Source organism: Schistocerca piceifrons, chromosome 3 (assembly GCF_021461385.2).
Source record: "Schistocerca piceifrons isolate TAMUIC-IGC-003096 chromosome 3, iqSchPice1.1, whole genome shotgun sequence".
Lineage (NCBI taxonomy): Eukaryota > Metazoa > Arthropoda > Insecta > Orthoptera > Acrididae > Schistocerca > Schistocerca piceifrons.
Window position 1 is genome coordinate 921595126 of NC_060140.1, and position 16883 is coordinate 921612008.

The 16883-nt window shown below is 44.5% G+C and overlaps 1 protein-coding gene across 1 annotated transcript in view; it reads right to left on the bottom strand.

The window, feature by feature from the left end:
* The window catches only part of LOC124789222 (Kv channel-interacting protein 4-like), a 130744-nt gene that overhangs the window by 29981 nt on the left and 83880 nt on the right, over positions 1–16883 (bottom strand). Inside the window, exons 4-5 of the mRNA XM_047256515.1 lie at positions 5064–5208; positions 4843–4905 (exon numbers count right to left, since the gene is read on the bottom strand). Of these exons, the coding sequence (XP_047112471.1) occupies positions 4843–4905; positions 5064–5208 (208 nt within the window). The remainder of the gene's footprint in view (positions 1–4842; positions 4906–5063; positions 5209–16883) is intronic.

Sequence of the window (16883 nt, forward strand, 5' to 3'; positions counted from 1 at the left end):
ATTCGCACTGAAGGTGGATCCACTGCCCATCTAGGCGAATCAGTTGTATGAGCGCATGGTGTCTACTCTTCCTGAAATGTCCGAAAGAACAGACATCACACGTTCATATAACTTCGGGGTGTCTTACTTTTCCTTTCTGGTTCACTGCATCTAAATTGGCTACCCGGTCTACAGCATTAGTCTGTTGTACCACGTTTCAGAAGTTTCTATACTTTTCTTGTGTGTACTGTTTTTCGTCCAGCTTTCATCTACATACATATGCCACAATCCATCGTACATTGCATGACGAAGGGTACCCTGTATCACAACTCGTCATTTCCTTTCCTGCTCCACTCGCAAATTGAGCGAGGGTAAAATGAATGTCTATGTGCCTTCGTTCGAGCCCTAAAACTCTTATCTTCGTGGTCATTACGCGATATGTACGTTGGCAGCATCAGAATCGTTCTGCAGTCAGCTTCATATGCCGGTTCTCTATACTTTGCGAATCGTGTTCCTCGAAAAAGCGTCGCTTTCTCTCCTAGGATTCCTGTTTGAGTTCGTGAAGTGTCTCCGTAATACTTGCGTGTTGTTTGTATTATAAGGGGTTGTTTGTGTTGTTACCCTGGCTGATAATTAGACGAATTATATGTCAGGCTTTGTAATCAGTGGGTCCTTGAGGTACGGCAATAAGCAAACACCGAGAAGTAAGTTTAAACAGTTTTATTAACAAAGGCTGATTATAAAACACGCACGTTATGCACACCCATTATCACTGTGTCTGACATCCTAATTACGGTCGTATCGAAAGGCTCCATATTCGCGCCTGAGGCCGCGCTAGTTAATACGGTGCCCTTCGGACGGCGGCCAGTCGCTTACTCCCTGCATCGAACTGCGGCCAGACACATGTGTGCTGACCAAGCAAATTGTCAGCATTCCAGATAGGCCAGCTGGCGAGTGCGTGTTGTCTACCATACGGCTGCGTGCAACACGTAGACCCTTACGGTATCTACTGGTAACAAATATAGCAGCCCGTCTCTCAATTACTGCGATGTCTTTTTTTTTAATTAGACCTGGTGCAGACCCAAAACACTCAAGCAGTACTCAAGAATAGGTTGTACTAGTATCCTACATGTGGTCTACTTTTCAGATCAACCACACTTTCCCAAAATTCTCCCAATAACCCGAAGTCGGCCAATCGCCTTTCCTACGACAATCCTTACATGCTCGTTCCATTTCACATCGCTTTGCAGCGTTATGTCTAGATATTCATTCGACATGACTGTGTCAAGTGGAACACTACAAATGCTGTATTCCAACATCACGTGATTGTATTTCCTACTCATCTGCATCAAACAGTTTTCTACATTTAGAACTACATTCCATTCATCAAATTAACTATAAATTTTGTCTAATTCGACTTGTATACTCCTACAGGCACTCAACTGCGACATCTTCCCGTATACATTGGCATCATCAGCAGATAAACTGCTGATTGTTGCCCACCCTCTCCGCTAGATCATTCATACAGTAAATTATAGCAGTCATACCACACTTCCCTGGGGAACGTCCGAAGATACTCTTGTCTCTGATGAACACTCGTCACCATTTCCGAATAAGGTTACAGTTCACAAACGGCTTTCTAACACTTCATACTTCTGTTTTTCAGAAACATGTTTCTCGCAATTATCAGTCTCCACTTTATATCGTTTCTATCGCACCAATCATAAGTTATTTTGCTGCCCAAATAGGAAACTCATCTGCTGCTTTCAGTTTCTCATTTCCTAGTCTAATCCCTCATGATCGCTTGATTTAGTTCGATTGCATTCTATTATCATTGTTTTACATCGTTTGTTCCAATTATAACTTCTCTTATAACCTCCCTCTAATTCTTGGCCGTCTCTGACAGAATTACGTGTCATCGTCCACCCTTAATTTTTTATTTCCTTTCCTTAAACTTTAATCCCTTTACAAAATTTCTCCATTATTGCTTACTCTGTATATAGATTAAATAACACGAAGAAAGACGATACGCTTTACTCTTGCACGTCTGTCTCCCTCCCCTCTCATCTTCTACCACCTTTTCATATCCTAGTTGTGAAGTAAAGCCAGGCGTAAAGGCTGTTCTTAGCAGAATGTCCATGAAAATCACAGAGAAGGCTGGTGCGCATATCATCACCATCTCTACAAAGCACATATGCCGTTTCTCCTGTTTGCTTGAGTGAAATTTATAGTCCTCATCTCCATCAGAAATGTCAACTTCTTGAAGAGTACATCGTACCTCTTCAGAATGTTACGCTTTCCGATTGCCCACGCTTATTTGAGCGAAGTGACTCCATCATCTGTTTACAGTTTTGTCGAAACGGAGTAGAAACGAGATACTCAAGAATTTGAAACATTTATGAGTGCTCAGAGATAAATATCTTCCTCTTTTATAAGATGCAGACTACAGTCAAAGTGCTGCTTGAGACTTTTTGATTACTGCTACGCACTGCACGAATATTCATTGGAATATTCAGATGCATTATTGATACCTCGTACTTTCTCGCATTCGCTCCATTCAGCATGCTCATAAATAATCGGGACAGTTACAGGAAAAATTATCAAGATATCTCTCCGTAAACTACGAATATCACGAAAATCCTCACTTACGTAACACGATAAATAGCTACAGATAATCTTCTTTTGAGAGCATTTAATCACCTTCATCTCATGTACAAAGGTCTGTTCTCTTCATCGCAAGCAGAAGTGTAAATTAAACCACTTTTCACGTTTCCGAGTTATTCGTTCTTGTACGTGTAAATAAATTAAGCAATCAATAAAGCTTGAAAGCTAAAAGAGAAGTTATGCAGCTTACGTCAGAATTAAAATACAGCAAAATAAAGGGGACTCGTACTATAAAATACATGTTGTGGTTCAGTTCCACGACAGTGTCAATGACTATACATTAAGAGGCCCTTGTATAAAAAGGAAATTCCCTGCACTACTAAATACTTATTTGCTAATTATATTCCTACATATTATAAAAATCGCTGTGTGTGTCTGTGTGTGTGTGTATTTCACATGTTCTCCTAAACCACTGGACCGATTTCAACCAAACTTTGTGCACGTAGCCATTACTGTCTCGCTGTCTGGGAAAGGATCACCTGCATATCATAGTTCAGGCATGACGTCATAAACACTGAGACGCGTGAAAAACTGAGAAATTGTGCATGACGTTTAAATTTATTACTTCTTTCTTTGCTACTGACTCTATTCCCAACACATTTTGCAGAATATCCAAATATATCATTGAATGTACCTACAAAAAAATGGTGCAAATGGCTCTGAGCACTATGGGACTTAACATCTGTGGTCATCAGTCCCCTGGAACTTAGAACTACTTTAACCTAACTAACCTAAGGACATCACACACATCCATGCCCGAGGCAGGATTCGAACCTGCGACCGTAGCAGTCGCGCGGTTCCGGACTGAGCGCCTAGAACCGCTAGACCACCGCGGCCGGCTGTACCTACACAAATATGACATTGTACGACACAAGTTCAAGACATATGCCGACTTAAATACTTAGATGCGTGAAAAAATGTCGCTCCATGCATGAAGTTGTAATACATCTGTTCTTTACCCTATTTTGTCGAAAACTGACATTTTGAGCCCTTGGCTCCGTGTAGAACACAGGTTGATTCTTGTATAGAAGATAACAGCAACCAGCCAGTTTGACAATTCATCTAAATAAATAGCTTTATAAAAGCTGTCTGGTTGCTGCTATCTTTTCTGTAAGAGTCAGCCTGCATTTATTCTTTACTGTTAAGACACTCCTACAGTGGAGTTAACTTAAGAAAATCCCTGACACCGGGCAGCGCGTTTGACCGCTTTCAAATGCGAAGTGCTAACGGCTGTAGGCGGAAACAATTGCCATCTGTAGATATATGAGGAGACGTTGCCATAGAGACGTTTACAAAATCGCGTTGTAGACACGGAACCATTTGCACACAGCGCTCAGAAACTGTCGGATATCATGCTTCCTTACCTGGATACTGTATTTACAAATTTGTACATAAACGTATTTCTTGGACGACTGTTTCGTAATTTCAAAAGGGCTTACATGGAAATAAAATGCTTTCGATACTTCGCTAGAAACACAGTCCATATTTTGTTTTCGTTTCCAATAGAAAATAGGCAGAATGAATACCCGGGCAATGGCGGATTTGTCAGCTAGTGTTTCAATAAAGTGAAGGCAGAGAGAGTAGAACAAATCCAACAAATAATCGAGGATGCTGGGGTAAGTGTTAGTCTGAGACGTCCGACAACTGATGACTTCCGTCTGCCCCCCCTCCGCCCCCCCCCCACCCAAAAAAAGAAGTATGAAATAAGTATAGGGTACAATAATTAGAATGATGTTTTGTCACTAAGAGAATAGTGGTGGCTTAAAAAAAGGGGATGAGATAGTAATCATCTCATCTGCAACTATCATGTGCACGCACCGAACTTCTCAGTAGGTGGGTCATGCTTAATTATAGTCGGTATACAAGTGTCCTCACTCTCTGACAGTATTTTACGAACAGTTCCTTTCGTATAAACATAAGACAGAGACGCAAGCACTGATAGTGCAGCTGCACCTAATATGTCTTATTAGCCAGCTTAGCAATTATGTCAAATAAGTGTTGATAATGTGATGTTCTGGTGTAATTATGGAGGTGACTTGCACATAGAATGTCGAACATTCTGTCACCAGAATTTTGCGTATGTGTAAGTTTTGCTTTGCGATGTGGCGTAATGCGCAAAGAAAGTCTGTTGTTACTGACGCGCGAGGAGTTGTTTGAGTACTAGAGAAGGATAAATTCAAAATCAGTTAGAAGACTCACCGCCGAGCAGTAGTTGATGAATTCGTCAACTGTTATCACGCCGTCGTGGTTCAGATCCAGTTTCTGAAAAGAGAAAAGCAGAGTCTGTATAACTGACACAGCTGTGTTTTCTAATTCTTTTGATGTAGAGGGTTACATCTGCAGTGCGTTGCAGTTATAAATAAACAAGTGAGAACTAAGGTCACACATTTTAGTGAACTGACGCGATAAGCGTCACGTACCTTGAAGATCCTCTCCACGTGCTGTTGCGGCGTACGATGCGTGTGTGATGCGTCTTTGGCATCACCCACCAGGTTGTAAATGGCCGAAATCACCTCCAGCATTTCTTGTCTCGTTATACAGCCGTCGTGATTGACGTCATACAGCCTGGAAAAACACCAAAAACTACATTAACATTAAAACATTCATATTAAATTTTCCCACGCGCTCCTACCCTGTTATCCGGTCGCTGGGTATAATTCCAATGCTCTAACATGCAGGGTGCGTAGGAAGCGAGCTCGTAAGTTTTAATTGATGTTAAGCCTACTTTACACGACGACACTAGGTTGCAGGCCACTGCGCATGCGCGCTGCGTGCCCTTTGCGCAGCTCGTTGGGGAAAGTAAACACTTTCTACGTGTTCCAATTTTAGCGACACTAGCTGCATGAGTTTTGAGATTACACAGGTTCGTAGAGTGTAGACAAACTGAAATATGAAGTGGGGAACGGAGAATAACGGTCGTTTTTTGGATATCTATGCTTTGCATAGGTGTTTGTGGGATTTCAGTGATGATGATTACAAAAATAAGCAACATATTGCTGTTCGTGAGACCGTCATATGCGATCATAACATAGATGGTTTGACAACATCAGAGCTGCTGGGCAAGATTTATTGAGTTAGGACCACATATACAACTGAATTAAGAAAAATGCAAGCAAGTGTAACTCTAGCTGTGACAATGCTCTCGTCCGTTCGAGTTGGCCGACTCTTTGTTAAGGAATATTGTAGTCAGGAGGGAAGGCTATACAAATTCAGGAAGCTGCATTCTTAATTCAATATTCATCTACTTAAAACGTCGCATCAGTGCTCCCCATTCACATACGTTAGAATTTTGAAATATTACAACTGTACAGATCTATCTTCAAGAGATTGGTTTGCAAACCATTCTCTTCTTAATACATCCAGCTTCGAATAATTATTGCTGTTAATGATAATAATTATTTACTTTTAATGTTAATAATTAATGGCGTTAATGAAAAAGCGTCATCACCAACTAAAACCGTATCTTATAGTATGCCGTGTGTTCCCGATTGTAATGTACGCAATATGATATGTAATTTCAGTTCTGGCGACAGAGCTTCATGCATTACAGTATCTTTATTCTTTATCGTGTAATTAGCGCTATTTAGAAGAAACGTGAACAGTTATGGTGACATTCTAAGATAATTAAAGGAACTTCTTGCATCTTACGTTATAAAGTATGTCAGCAAAGATGCTGAGCAACCGAGCTGACGTCTTTTCTTCATACAGTCAGGAATCGAAACACGTTTCTTATTTTTTTTTCTTATGCAGCGATTCCACGCAACAAGCTTTATCTCCATCACAACTCTTGCGACGTGCAGCTGCCAAAACCTTTGTTTCAGACGCGACTCAGGGACTCACAAAACGACAAAATTGAAGTGTATACTGGTGTCTACAGTCAAATATGAAACCACTTGCGTGCAACTCATTCCACTCAACGAGTGGCGCAACCCAATGTCGTCGTGTAAACTAGGCTTTAGGATGTTGCACTGTCAGGTTCAGATTAGGTCTGTGCCGGTCGCAGGTTAACACAGAAATCGGCGAACATGGAACGAAGACAACATAGTGAGAGCGCTGCACGTAAGGCAATTCATACTAGACGATAAAGACTCCAGACCAGTGGAGGCTGCTATCAAGCGCAAACTAGCTACCCGTCCACACAGCGACTCACTATCTGACACGCACTGGTACACAATACTCGCTGCACGCTGGCGCGCACCAGACAAAGACTATTGTTGAGGCCAAAAACAAACAGTAATGTATTCATAAAGCTGCATAACAGTATACAGGTTGTTCCAAAAAGAATATATGTATTTACAAAGGATTATTTTGTCCATACTATCTGATCGCTGCGCCTCGGCTCGGCTGTTGGAGAAACAAATACATAGTCTAGTTTATATTAATAGCCGCCAGATGTCAGTTTTCTTCTGTTTTGCTTGGTAACCGTCATTTGTTTAAAATGGCTACTCCGCAGCAGAAATCATTTTGTGTTGTCGAATTTGCGAAGTGGAATTCCGTGATTACAGTGCAAAGACGTTTCAGACTGAGGTACAAAATTGATCATCCGAATAGGTGGAACAAAAAATGGTTCAAATGGCTCTGAGCACTATGGGACTCAACATCTGTGGTCATAAGTCCCCTAGAACTTAGAACTACTTAAACATAACTAACCTAAGGACATCACACACATCCATGCCCGAGGCAGGATTCGAACCTGCGACCGTAGCAGTCACGCGGTTCCTGACTGAGCGCCTAGAACCGCTAGACCACCGCGGCCGGCTAGGTGGAACATTCGCAGATGGTATCGACACAGGATGTGCATGTAAAGGAAAGAGTCCTGGCCGACCTCGTGTTCCCGAAGAAAATGTTGCACGAATTCAAACTGCTTTCCAACGTAGTCCTTAAAAATTAACTCGTCGTGACAGTCGGGAGTTACAACTTCCTGCAACAAAAATTTGGCGTGTTTTGAGACGTCGGTTGGTTAGGAAGCTCTACAAGTTACAACTGCTACAAGCCCTGCGTCCTGATGACAAACGCAAACGTGTGACATTTTGTAACGAGACTCCAGATGCTATTGAAAATGATAACATTTTCGCACAACGAATCGTGTTCAGTGATGAAGCGGCTTAACATGTTAGTGGTCAGGTAAACAAACACAGTGCTCGAATTTGGGGCCTACAGAACCCACATGCAGTCGTTGAACATGCACGAGATTCGCCCAAAGTTTTGTGCGATATCCCGATCGTCTGTTTACGGCCCATTCTTCTTTGATCGAAACACGGTTAACGATCAGCAGGACCTCGCTATGTTACAAAACTGGTTGTTTCCGAGGCAGCACGAAGATATCTCCATTTTTCAACATGCCGGGGGACCCTCTCACTCGAGTCACCAAGTACGCGAATATCTGAATTAAACTCTACCGAACCGTTGGATTGGTCGTCAAGGAGGACTTAGCATGTCTCAGCTGGGCTCCTCGGTTAACGGATTCGGCACCCTCTGACTTCTTCCTGTGGGGTTTCGTTAGAGTCAACGTTTATGTACCACCACTCCCACAGAACCTGGAAGAGTTGTGTTTTTTGTGCTTCTATATTTTTGTCCACTCCTGTAGGTAGCTCAAATGTATTACATTAAAGTGTTTCCTGTGGTGTCACCGCCAGACACCACACTTGCTAGGTGGTAGCTTAAATCGGCCGCGGTCCATTTAGTACATGTCGGACCCGCGTGTCGCCACTGTGTGATCGCAGACCTAGCGCCACCACAAGGCAGGTCTCGAGATACGATAGAGCACTCGCCCCAGTTGTACGGACGACATTGCTAGCGACAATACGGACGAAGCCTTCCTCTCATTTGCCGAGAGTCAGTTAGAATAGCCTTCTGCTAAGTCCATGGCTACGACCTAGCAAGGCGCCAATTGTAACAGTGCATGTATCTTACGAGTCTCATTTGTATAGCCAAGAGAGATGTATCACAAGGAATAAATAAAGTTAAGTATATTCCAAAGCTACGTATTTTCTTGATAGCAGTCATAACGTATCTTGTTCCAGACTTGACGCCAGTCGGCGTGTGTGTACGCGTTGTGGGGCGGCGGCGTGTGTAAGTTTGTAAAAATAAATTTGCTGTAACAAACGCTTGCAAGTTGAATCAGTTTCTGGCTCTTAGAATGTTGTTAATGCTGTCTTTCGCCGTTCTCAACACTGGCTCTCTATTTACTTTTTGGCACCCAGAAAGTGATTTAATAAAACATGGAACCAGTAATAGAGATCCTAGTGCCCACTTCATTTGAGATACAATTATAGCTGCAACTTATAGCTCTGAGGAATTAGGAGATTGTCCGGGATTTCTAATCAAAAACGGTTTTCCAAAATAGTTGAGTATATTCTGAAATTCACTGATAAAAAACACAAGTATCCCTACAACCTAACTAACAGAGCAGTTCAGAGTCTAATGCGCTGATGCAACTATAAATGTCCGAATTAAATGTTAAAAAGAATGCTCGCCATAATTTGATGAAAATATTTCATCAAAAGCCACGCTAAATATTTGGTAGAATGTCTGTCTCGCGACGGCACGTGAAAATGCGACAATAGGCAAACTGAAGCTAGATAATGAAAATAATTCCAGAATTAACACTTCACGTAAAATGTTTTCATGGTTCCGCGTATCTCTAGTAACTTAATACGGCACCCGAGGCTGTTTGTAGCAGATACACTGATGCGACGCGACTACCGACACAGATGGCGTGTCATTCAGCGTCTGGAGAGAACTGGGGCCTTCCTTCCTCGCGTAGCGTCCTTATATATAAAGCCGCGGTGCGGACGGCGAAGGGAACGCCTGATCTTTTCGGCTCTCTCGACTAGCCGCTGGGCTAGTAACGCACCACTTCAAGTTACATAATAATTTATAGCTTCTTTTGCTTATGGCCGATGAAGCTTTTAATTTAAACATGCATTCAGCACGCAGGTAAGTATTGATAATAAAATTTTGACGTGGCTAAGTTAAATACTTTGGGCGAGAGAATTAATTAAATTACACTGCACGCAATAGATGAGCTCTGAACTGCCCCTTTTGAGATCCGCTATCGCTATAATTTTATAGGTATTAAAAAGAAACTTTACACATCTTCATAATCATAGCGGACCTCCAACCTATTTAAATCTAAACATCCTAGCCTTATTTATTAGCCTACTTAATCTATCTTGCTTCCTTCAGTTTTGAGATGAAAACCACAAAATGATGAATTTCCACTAAAGTCTTAATTTGTGAAATCCAAAGTACTGTTATTATTAAATCATTATGAAAGATCAATCTGAATATAGATTTTGAAGTCTCTAGCTCTTTTCTGTTGCGCCAATGATTTTTTCAGAAAAACGTCAAAATTTCGAAAATGGCTGAAGTTATCGAACTGATATTTAACACACATTAATTTAGTATTATTTCTGACATGCTAGAAAAGTTTTAGTTCATTTGCTTGATTTTTAAGGTATTGCGCAACATTTATGACGTCAGAGCTAGTTACAGCAGACTGGCTGGCACACAATGGAAACTGATGTGAATTTACTACAGCGTGAGTAGGCTGCTTTCCTACAGCGTGCCTTTCTTTCGGCTACTTCAGTGTGGTGTAACAGTCTTGTTATGTCACAACAGATTGGCGACGAGTAAAGAGTTCTTTCTAATTGCTTACATTTACTTGTGTCATGGCTTCGCCAGATGTACTGTCCGAATTTTATCGCTTGCAGAATCAGCAGACACAGGCGTTATTGGATGCCCTTGGACAGCTCGTCCAGGGTCAACATGCCATTCAAACCGATGCGGCAGCCGCTGCTTCACCGCTCCCGCAGCCACACCATGCCGTTGCACCGCCGTTTCGCAGTTTTAACGCGGCGCACGAATCGTGGCCAGAATGGTCCCGACAGTTCGGCTTTCACCTAGCCGCCTACAGAATTCAAGGTAATGAGCGGCAGCCGTTTTTGCTTTCTTGTGTTGGTGTGTCCACCTACCGTGTGATAGTGAAATTGTTTCCCCGACGCGACATAGCAACTCAGTCCTACGAAGAAATTTTGTCTGCTTTAGATGCCTATTTCAAAGAAACAGTTAACGTAGTTGCAAAGCGGTATACTTTTTTTCGTACAAAACGTACGGCCGGTCAAACTAATAAGGAGTGGGTAGCAACATTGCAAGGACTTACTAGGGACTGTGCCTTTGAATGTGACTGTGGCCTTTCTTATTCAGATACAATGGTGCGTGATGCAATTGCACAGAACGTTTCTGATGTTCGCATACGGGAGCAAATTTTGAAACTCGTTAATCCCTCCCTTCAACAAGTGATAGACATATTAGATAGACAAGACACACTTGACTGTGCTCAGGAATCTTTTGAAACTTCGCCAGCCGTGTGTAACATTAACCGGCCCGCTGGACGCGCTGCGCGGCCCGGTAACCGGGCCTCGCGCACTTCGACACAGCTGCCGCCGCGCTCTCAGCCAGGTGTGCCGCGCCAGCACACAAATGCAGTGAAATCATGGCCGCGGTGTGCTACTAGACATTCGCGTGAACATTGCCCGTCACGCCAAGCTATTTGCTTTTTCTGCAATAGGAAGGGACATGTTCAAAGTGTTTGCCAGAAAAAGCTCAGATCAGACAATCACAATCATTCCAGGCCCTTTGCTTCGCGCCGGAATCGAACCAAGGACACTCAGGATCGTGGACCTTCGCCCATGGACATTCATGTCGTTACTTCCACCTAAGCAAAGAAGGGAAAGCAGAAAGGTGGAAGGAGTATATAGAGGGTCTATACAAGGGCGATGTACTTGAGGACAATATTATGGAAATGGAAGAGGATGTAGATGAAGATGAAATGGGAGATATGATACTGCGTGAAGAGTTTGACAGAGCACTGAAAGACCTGAGTCGAAACAAGACCCCGGAGTAGACAATATTCCATTGGAACTACTGACGGCCGTGGGAGAGCCAGTCCTGACAAAACTCTACCATCTGGTGAGCAAGATGTATGAAACAGGCGAAATACCCTCAGACTTCAAGAAGAATATAATAATTCCAATCCCAAAGAAAGCAGGTGTTGACAGATGTGAAAATTACCGAACTATCAGCTTAATAAGTCACAGCTGCAAAATACTAACACGAATTCTTTACAGACGAATGGAAAAACTAGTAGAAGCCAACCTCGGGGAAGATCAGTTTGGATTCCGTAGAAACACTGGAACACGTGAGGCAATCCTGACCTTACGACTTATCTTAGAAGAAAGATTAAGGAAAGGCAAACCTACGTTTCTAGCATTTGTAGACTTAGAGAAAGCTTTTGACAGTGTTGACTGGAATACTCTCTTTCAAATTCTAAAGGTGGCAGGGGTAAAATACAAGGAGCGAAAGGCTATTTACAATTTGTACAGAAACCAGATGGCAGTTATAAGAGTCGAGGGACATGAAAGGGAAGCAGTGGTTGGGAAGGGAGTAAGACAGGGTTGTAGCCTCTCCCCGATGTTGTTCAATCTGTATATTGAGCAAGCAGTAAAGGAAACAAAAGAAAAATTCGGAGTAGGTATTAAAATTCATGGAGAAGAAATAAAAACTTTGAGGTTCGCCGATGACATTGTAATTCTGTCAGAGACAGCAAAGGACTTGCAAGAGCAGTTGAATGGAATGGACAGTGTCTTGAAAGGAGGATATAAGATGAACATCAACAAAAGCAAAACAAGGATAATGGAATGTAGTCTAATTAAGTCGGGTGATGCTGAGGGAATTAGATTAGGAAATGAGGCACTTAAAGTAGTAAAGGAGTTTTGCTATTTGGGGAGCAAAATAACTGATGATGGTCGAAGTAGAGAGGATATAAAATGTAGGCTGGCAATGGCAAGGAAAGCGTTTCTGAAGAAGAGAAATTTGTTAACATCCAGTATTGATTTAAGTGTCAGGAAGTCATTTCTGAAAGTATTCGTATGGAGTGTAGCCATGTATGGAAGTGAAACATGGACGATAAATAGTTTGGACAAGAAGAGAATAGAAGCTTTCGAAATGTGGTGCTACAGAAGAATGCTGAAGATTAGATGGGTAGATCACATAACTAATGCGGAAGTATTGAATAGGATTGGGGAGAAGAGAAGTTTGTGGCACAACTTGACCAGAAGAAGGGATCGGTTGGTAGGACATGTTCTGAGGCATCAAGGGATCACCAATTTAGTACTGGAGGGCAGCGTGGAGGGTAAAAATCGTAGAGGGAGACCACGAGATGAATACGCTAAGCAGATTCAGAAGGATGTAGGTTGCAGTAGGTACTGGGAGATGAAAAAGCTTGCACAGGATAGAGTAGCATGGAGAGCTGCATCAAACCAGTCTCAGGACTGAAGACCACAACAACAACAACAAACTTCCACCCCATCCAGTGCTACTTTCTCTAACAGTGACTGTGTTCGTCCCACAAAAACTGTGCGTCGACGTCGCCGGAAATCACGTCAATTAGCAAGTGATTCTGTACCAGTGTCTGTTCAAATTGCACAAACCAGTCGCTCTTGTCGTCAGCAGGACAATAAACTTTTTGTAGATTTGGACTTTCATGGCAAGGTCATACCATTCCAGCACGATACCGGAGCTGCTGTTTCATTGCTCAATCACGACACGTACAAACAACTGGGCAAACCTCCGTTGCGTGCCGCAAATGTTAAGCTAACCACATATTCAGGACAGAAAATTCGTGTGTTAGGACAGTGCAGCCTTCTTGCAACATACAAGGGACAAACAAAACTTGTGTCATTTTACGTTCTTCGTTCTTCTACTGCAGTGAACTTGTTTGGTTTAGATTTATTTCAGTTGTTTAACATGTCTATTGTAAATCAGGTCCTATCGGTGAATCAAACTGTGCCTTCAGACAGTGTTTCTCGTCTGTGTGACGAATTTGCAGACATTTTTGCACCGGGCTTAGGTTGCGCTAAAAACTATGAAGCACAATTGGAACTGAAAGTAAACGCGCAACCGAAATTTTTCAGAGCGCGCAATGTTCCCCACGCATTGCGTGATGAGGTCGCAAGAACATTAAACGATCTCGAATCACAGGGTGTAATTGAACGTGTGCAAGCTTCTCTCTGGGCCTCACCCTTAGTAATTTTGCCAAAACCTTCCGGAAAATTGAGACTTTGCGTGGACTTCAAGGCCACAGTGAATCCACGATTAGTGACTGCTACTTTTCCTTTGCCCCGCCCGGAAGATCTTTTTGCTAAACTGTGCCCGGGAAAATATTTTTCAAAGTTGGACCTAGCCGATGCGTACTTGCAAATACCGGTGGACGACGAATCCCAGCGTGTATTGGTGGTTAACACGCATCTTGGATTGTACAGGTTCAAAAGACTGCCGTTCGGGTGTGCATCCGCCCCTGCATTGTTTCAGCAATATTTACAAACTATTTGTGCGTCGGTCCCTACTGCAGCAAACTATCTGGACGATATAGTGATCTCCGGACAGAGAGAAGAAGATCATCTTGCGAACCTACGAACATTATTTCAGGTCTTGCGACAAAATGGTCTTCGCTTGCGGAAGGACAAGTGTGTGTTTTTTGCTCGTGACTTACCGTACCTGGGCCATGTCATCAATGCCCAAGGCATACATCCGAGTCCGGAGCACCTCCGTGCCATACAAGATTTGCCTTCCCCTCAAAATGTGAAGCAGCTACAGAGTGTGTTGGGTAAAATTAACTATTATCATAAATATGTGCGCAATGCCTCTTCCATTTCAGCTCCGCTTCATCGCTTACGCCGTAAAGGTGTTCCGTTCGTCTGGACGACGGAATGCGAACGCGCCTTTCGCCAGTTGAAATCGGCGTTGCTTTCTAATACTTGCCTCACGCCTTTCGATCCCCAGAAACCCCTTTTGTTGATGGTAGATGCATCGGATTTCGGGATCGGTGCTGTGCTTGCGCACAAAGTTGGCTCCTATGATCGCCCTATTGCTTTTGCGTCAAAATTGCTCTCGTCTGCGCAAAGAAATTATTCCCAGATAGAGAAAGAAGCTTTGGCTCTCGTGTTTGGTGTTACTAAGTTTCATGATTTCTTGTATGGTCGTCACTTCACCATCATCACAGACCACAAACCTTTGACATCGCTTTTTCATCCGCACAAGCCTGTACCTCCACGTACAGCGCAGAAATTCATTCGCTGGTCTATTTTCCTCTCGCAGTACCGCTACGATATCTTGTATCGGTCCACTGCTAAGCACGGCAACGCTGATGCGTTGTCCCGTTTGCCTGTTGCTGAGGATAAAGCATTCGATTCTTCCGAACTTGCTTGCATGTTCATTGATTCGGAAACCGATGGAGTGGTCGAATCGTTTCCGATTGATTTTCGTCGTGTCGCTACAGCCACAGCTGCTGACCCTGTCCTTGCTACCGTTTTGCGTTTTGTTGCTACGCAATGGCCTTTGTCAAAGTCTCGGATCGAGGATCCGTTGGTTCGCAGATTTTTTGCTCACAGGGAGAGACTTTTTGTTCGACGTGGTGTTTTGTTGTTGCGTTCTGATAATGATCAGTCCAGAGTCGTGGTCCCACGTTCGTTACAGTCCTCTGTCTTACGACTTCTTCACCAAGGACGTTGGGGTATAGTGCGAACGAAACAACTTGCTCGTCAGCACTGTACTTGGTTCGGACTAGATGCTGCGATTACGAATATGTGTTCTTCTTGCATGGCGTGTGCCGAACAACAATCCGCGCCGCCGCGGAAAGTCTTTGCGTGGCCAAAAGCCACTTCCCCTTGGCAACGCTTGCACATCGATTTTGCTGGTCCATTCTGGAATGCTAGATGGTTGGTTCTGGTCGATGCCTTCAGTAATTTTCCTTTTGTTGTCCGGATGTCTTCCACGACGTCCTCCGCCACCATCCAAGCGTTGTCTGCTATCTTTTGCATTGAAGGTCTTCCGCAGACTATTGTTTCCGACAATGGCCCACAATTCATGTCCGCAGAATTTCAGTCATTCTGCCAGGCCAATGGTATTCAACATCTGACATCCGCGCCGTTTTTGCCTCAGTCAAACGGTGCCGCTGAACGATTGGTCCGGACTTTCAAGTCACAGATGTTGAAGTTGAAAGAGTCGCATTCTCGGGAGGACGCGTTGTTGCTTTTTTTGTCTTCGTATCGCTCTCAGCCCCGAGATGGTCGCTCGCCGGCTGAGTTGCTCCACGGTCGTCCTCATCGCACCTTGATGTCTTTGCTGCATCCGCCGCATCAGGTTCCTGTGCAGCGGCAGACTCCTGCTTTTGCTCCAGGCGACGTTGTATTTTATCGCAACTATCGAGGTTCACGGCGTTGGCTCGCAGGGCGCATTCTTCGCTGCCTCGGCCGCGCGATGTATTTGGTTTTGGGGGCCTCTGGTGAGGTGCGTCGGCATCTCAATCAGCTGCGCCTCTGTCGTCGCACGGGTTCTGCCGCTCCCCGTCTGCTTTCAGCGACGGTGCCGTCCGGTCTGCGCCCTGGGGACCCATCTACTGGCTCGCCTCATCCCCAGGTGTTACCGACGATGCCTTCCATTTTGCCCCATGGCGACGCGCCGCCGCAGCAGCCGCCGCCGCCGCCTGTTCTCCCGCCGGCGCCGCCCGCTTTCGACGCTTCGCTGCAGCCGCCAAGCGCCTCCCTGGGTCACGCGCCGCCGATCGCTTCCCGTGACCAGCCGTCCTCCGCCATGGACCTCTTGCCCGCTCCGGACCACATGACGTCATCGCGCGTCGGGTACCCCGACGCAATGGAGGTCCACCCTTCGGCCCCTCCTGTCTCATTACGGGCGCATACACCGCATGTTGACGTGCACCCTGGACTAGGTTTTCAGGCGTTTCCTAGATCCCCTCGGACCGAATGGCCGGGTGCGGGTGGCACAGCCTCGCCTGTTGTTAGGCTCCCCACCTCATCGCATACGTCAACATGGGGCCCTCCCCACGGCGGGCGGAAGCCTTATCACACGACCGTTCGCCGATTTGCGGGGGAGGAATGTGGTGTCACCGCCAGACACCACACTTGCTAGGTGGCAGCTTAAATCGGCCGCGGTCCATTTAGTGTATGTCGGACCCGCGTGTCGCCACTGTGTGATCGCAGACCTAGCGCCACCACAAGGCAGGTCTCGAGATACGATAGAGCACTCGCCCCAGTTGTACGGACGACATTGCTAGCGACAATACGGACGAAGCCTTCCTCTCATTTGCCGAGAGTCAGTTAGAATGGCCTTCTGCTAAGTCCATGGCTACGACCTAGCAAGGCGCCAATTGTAACAGTGCA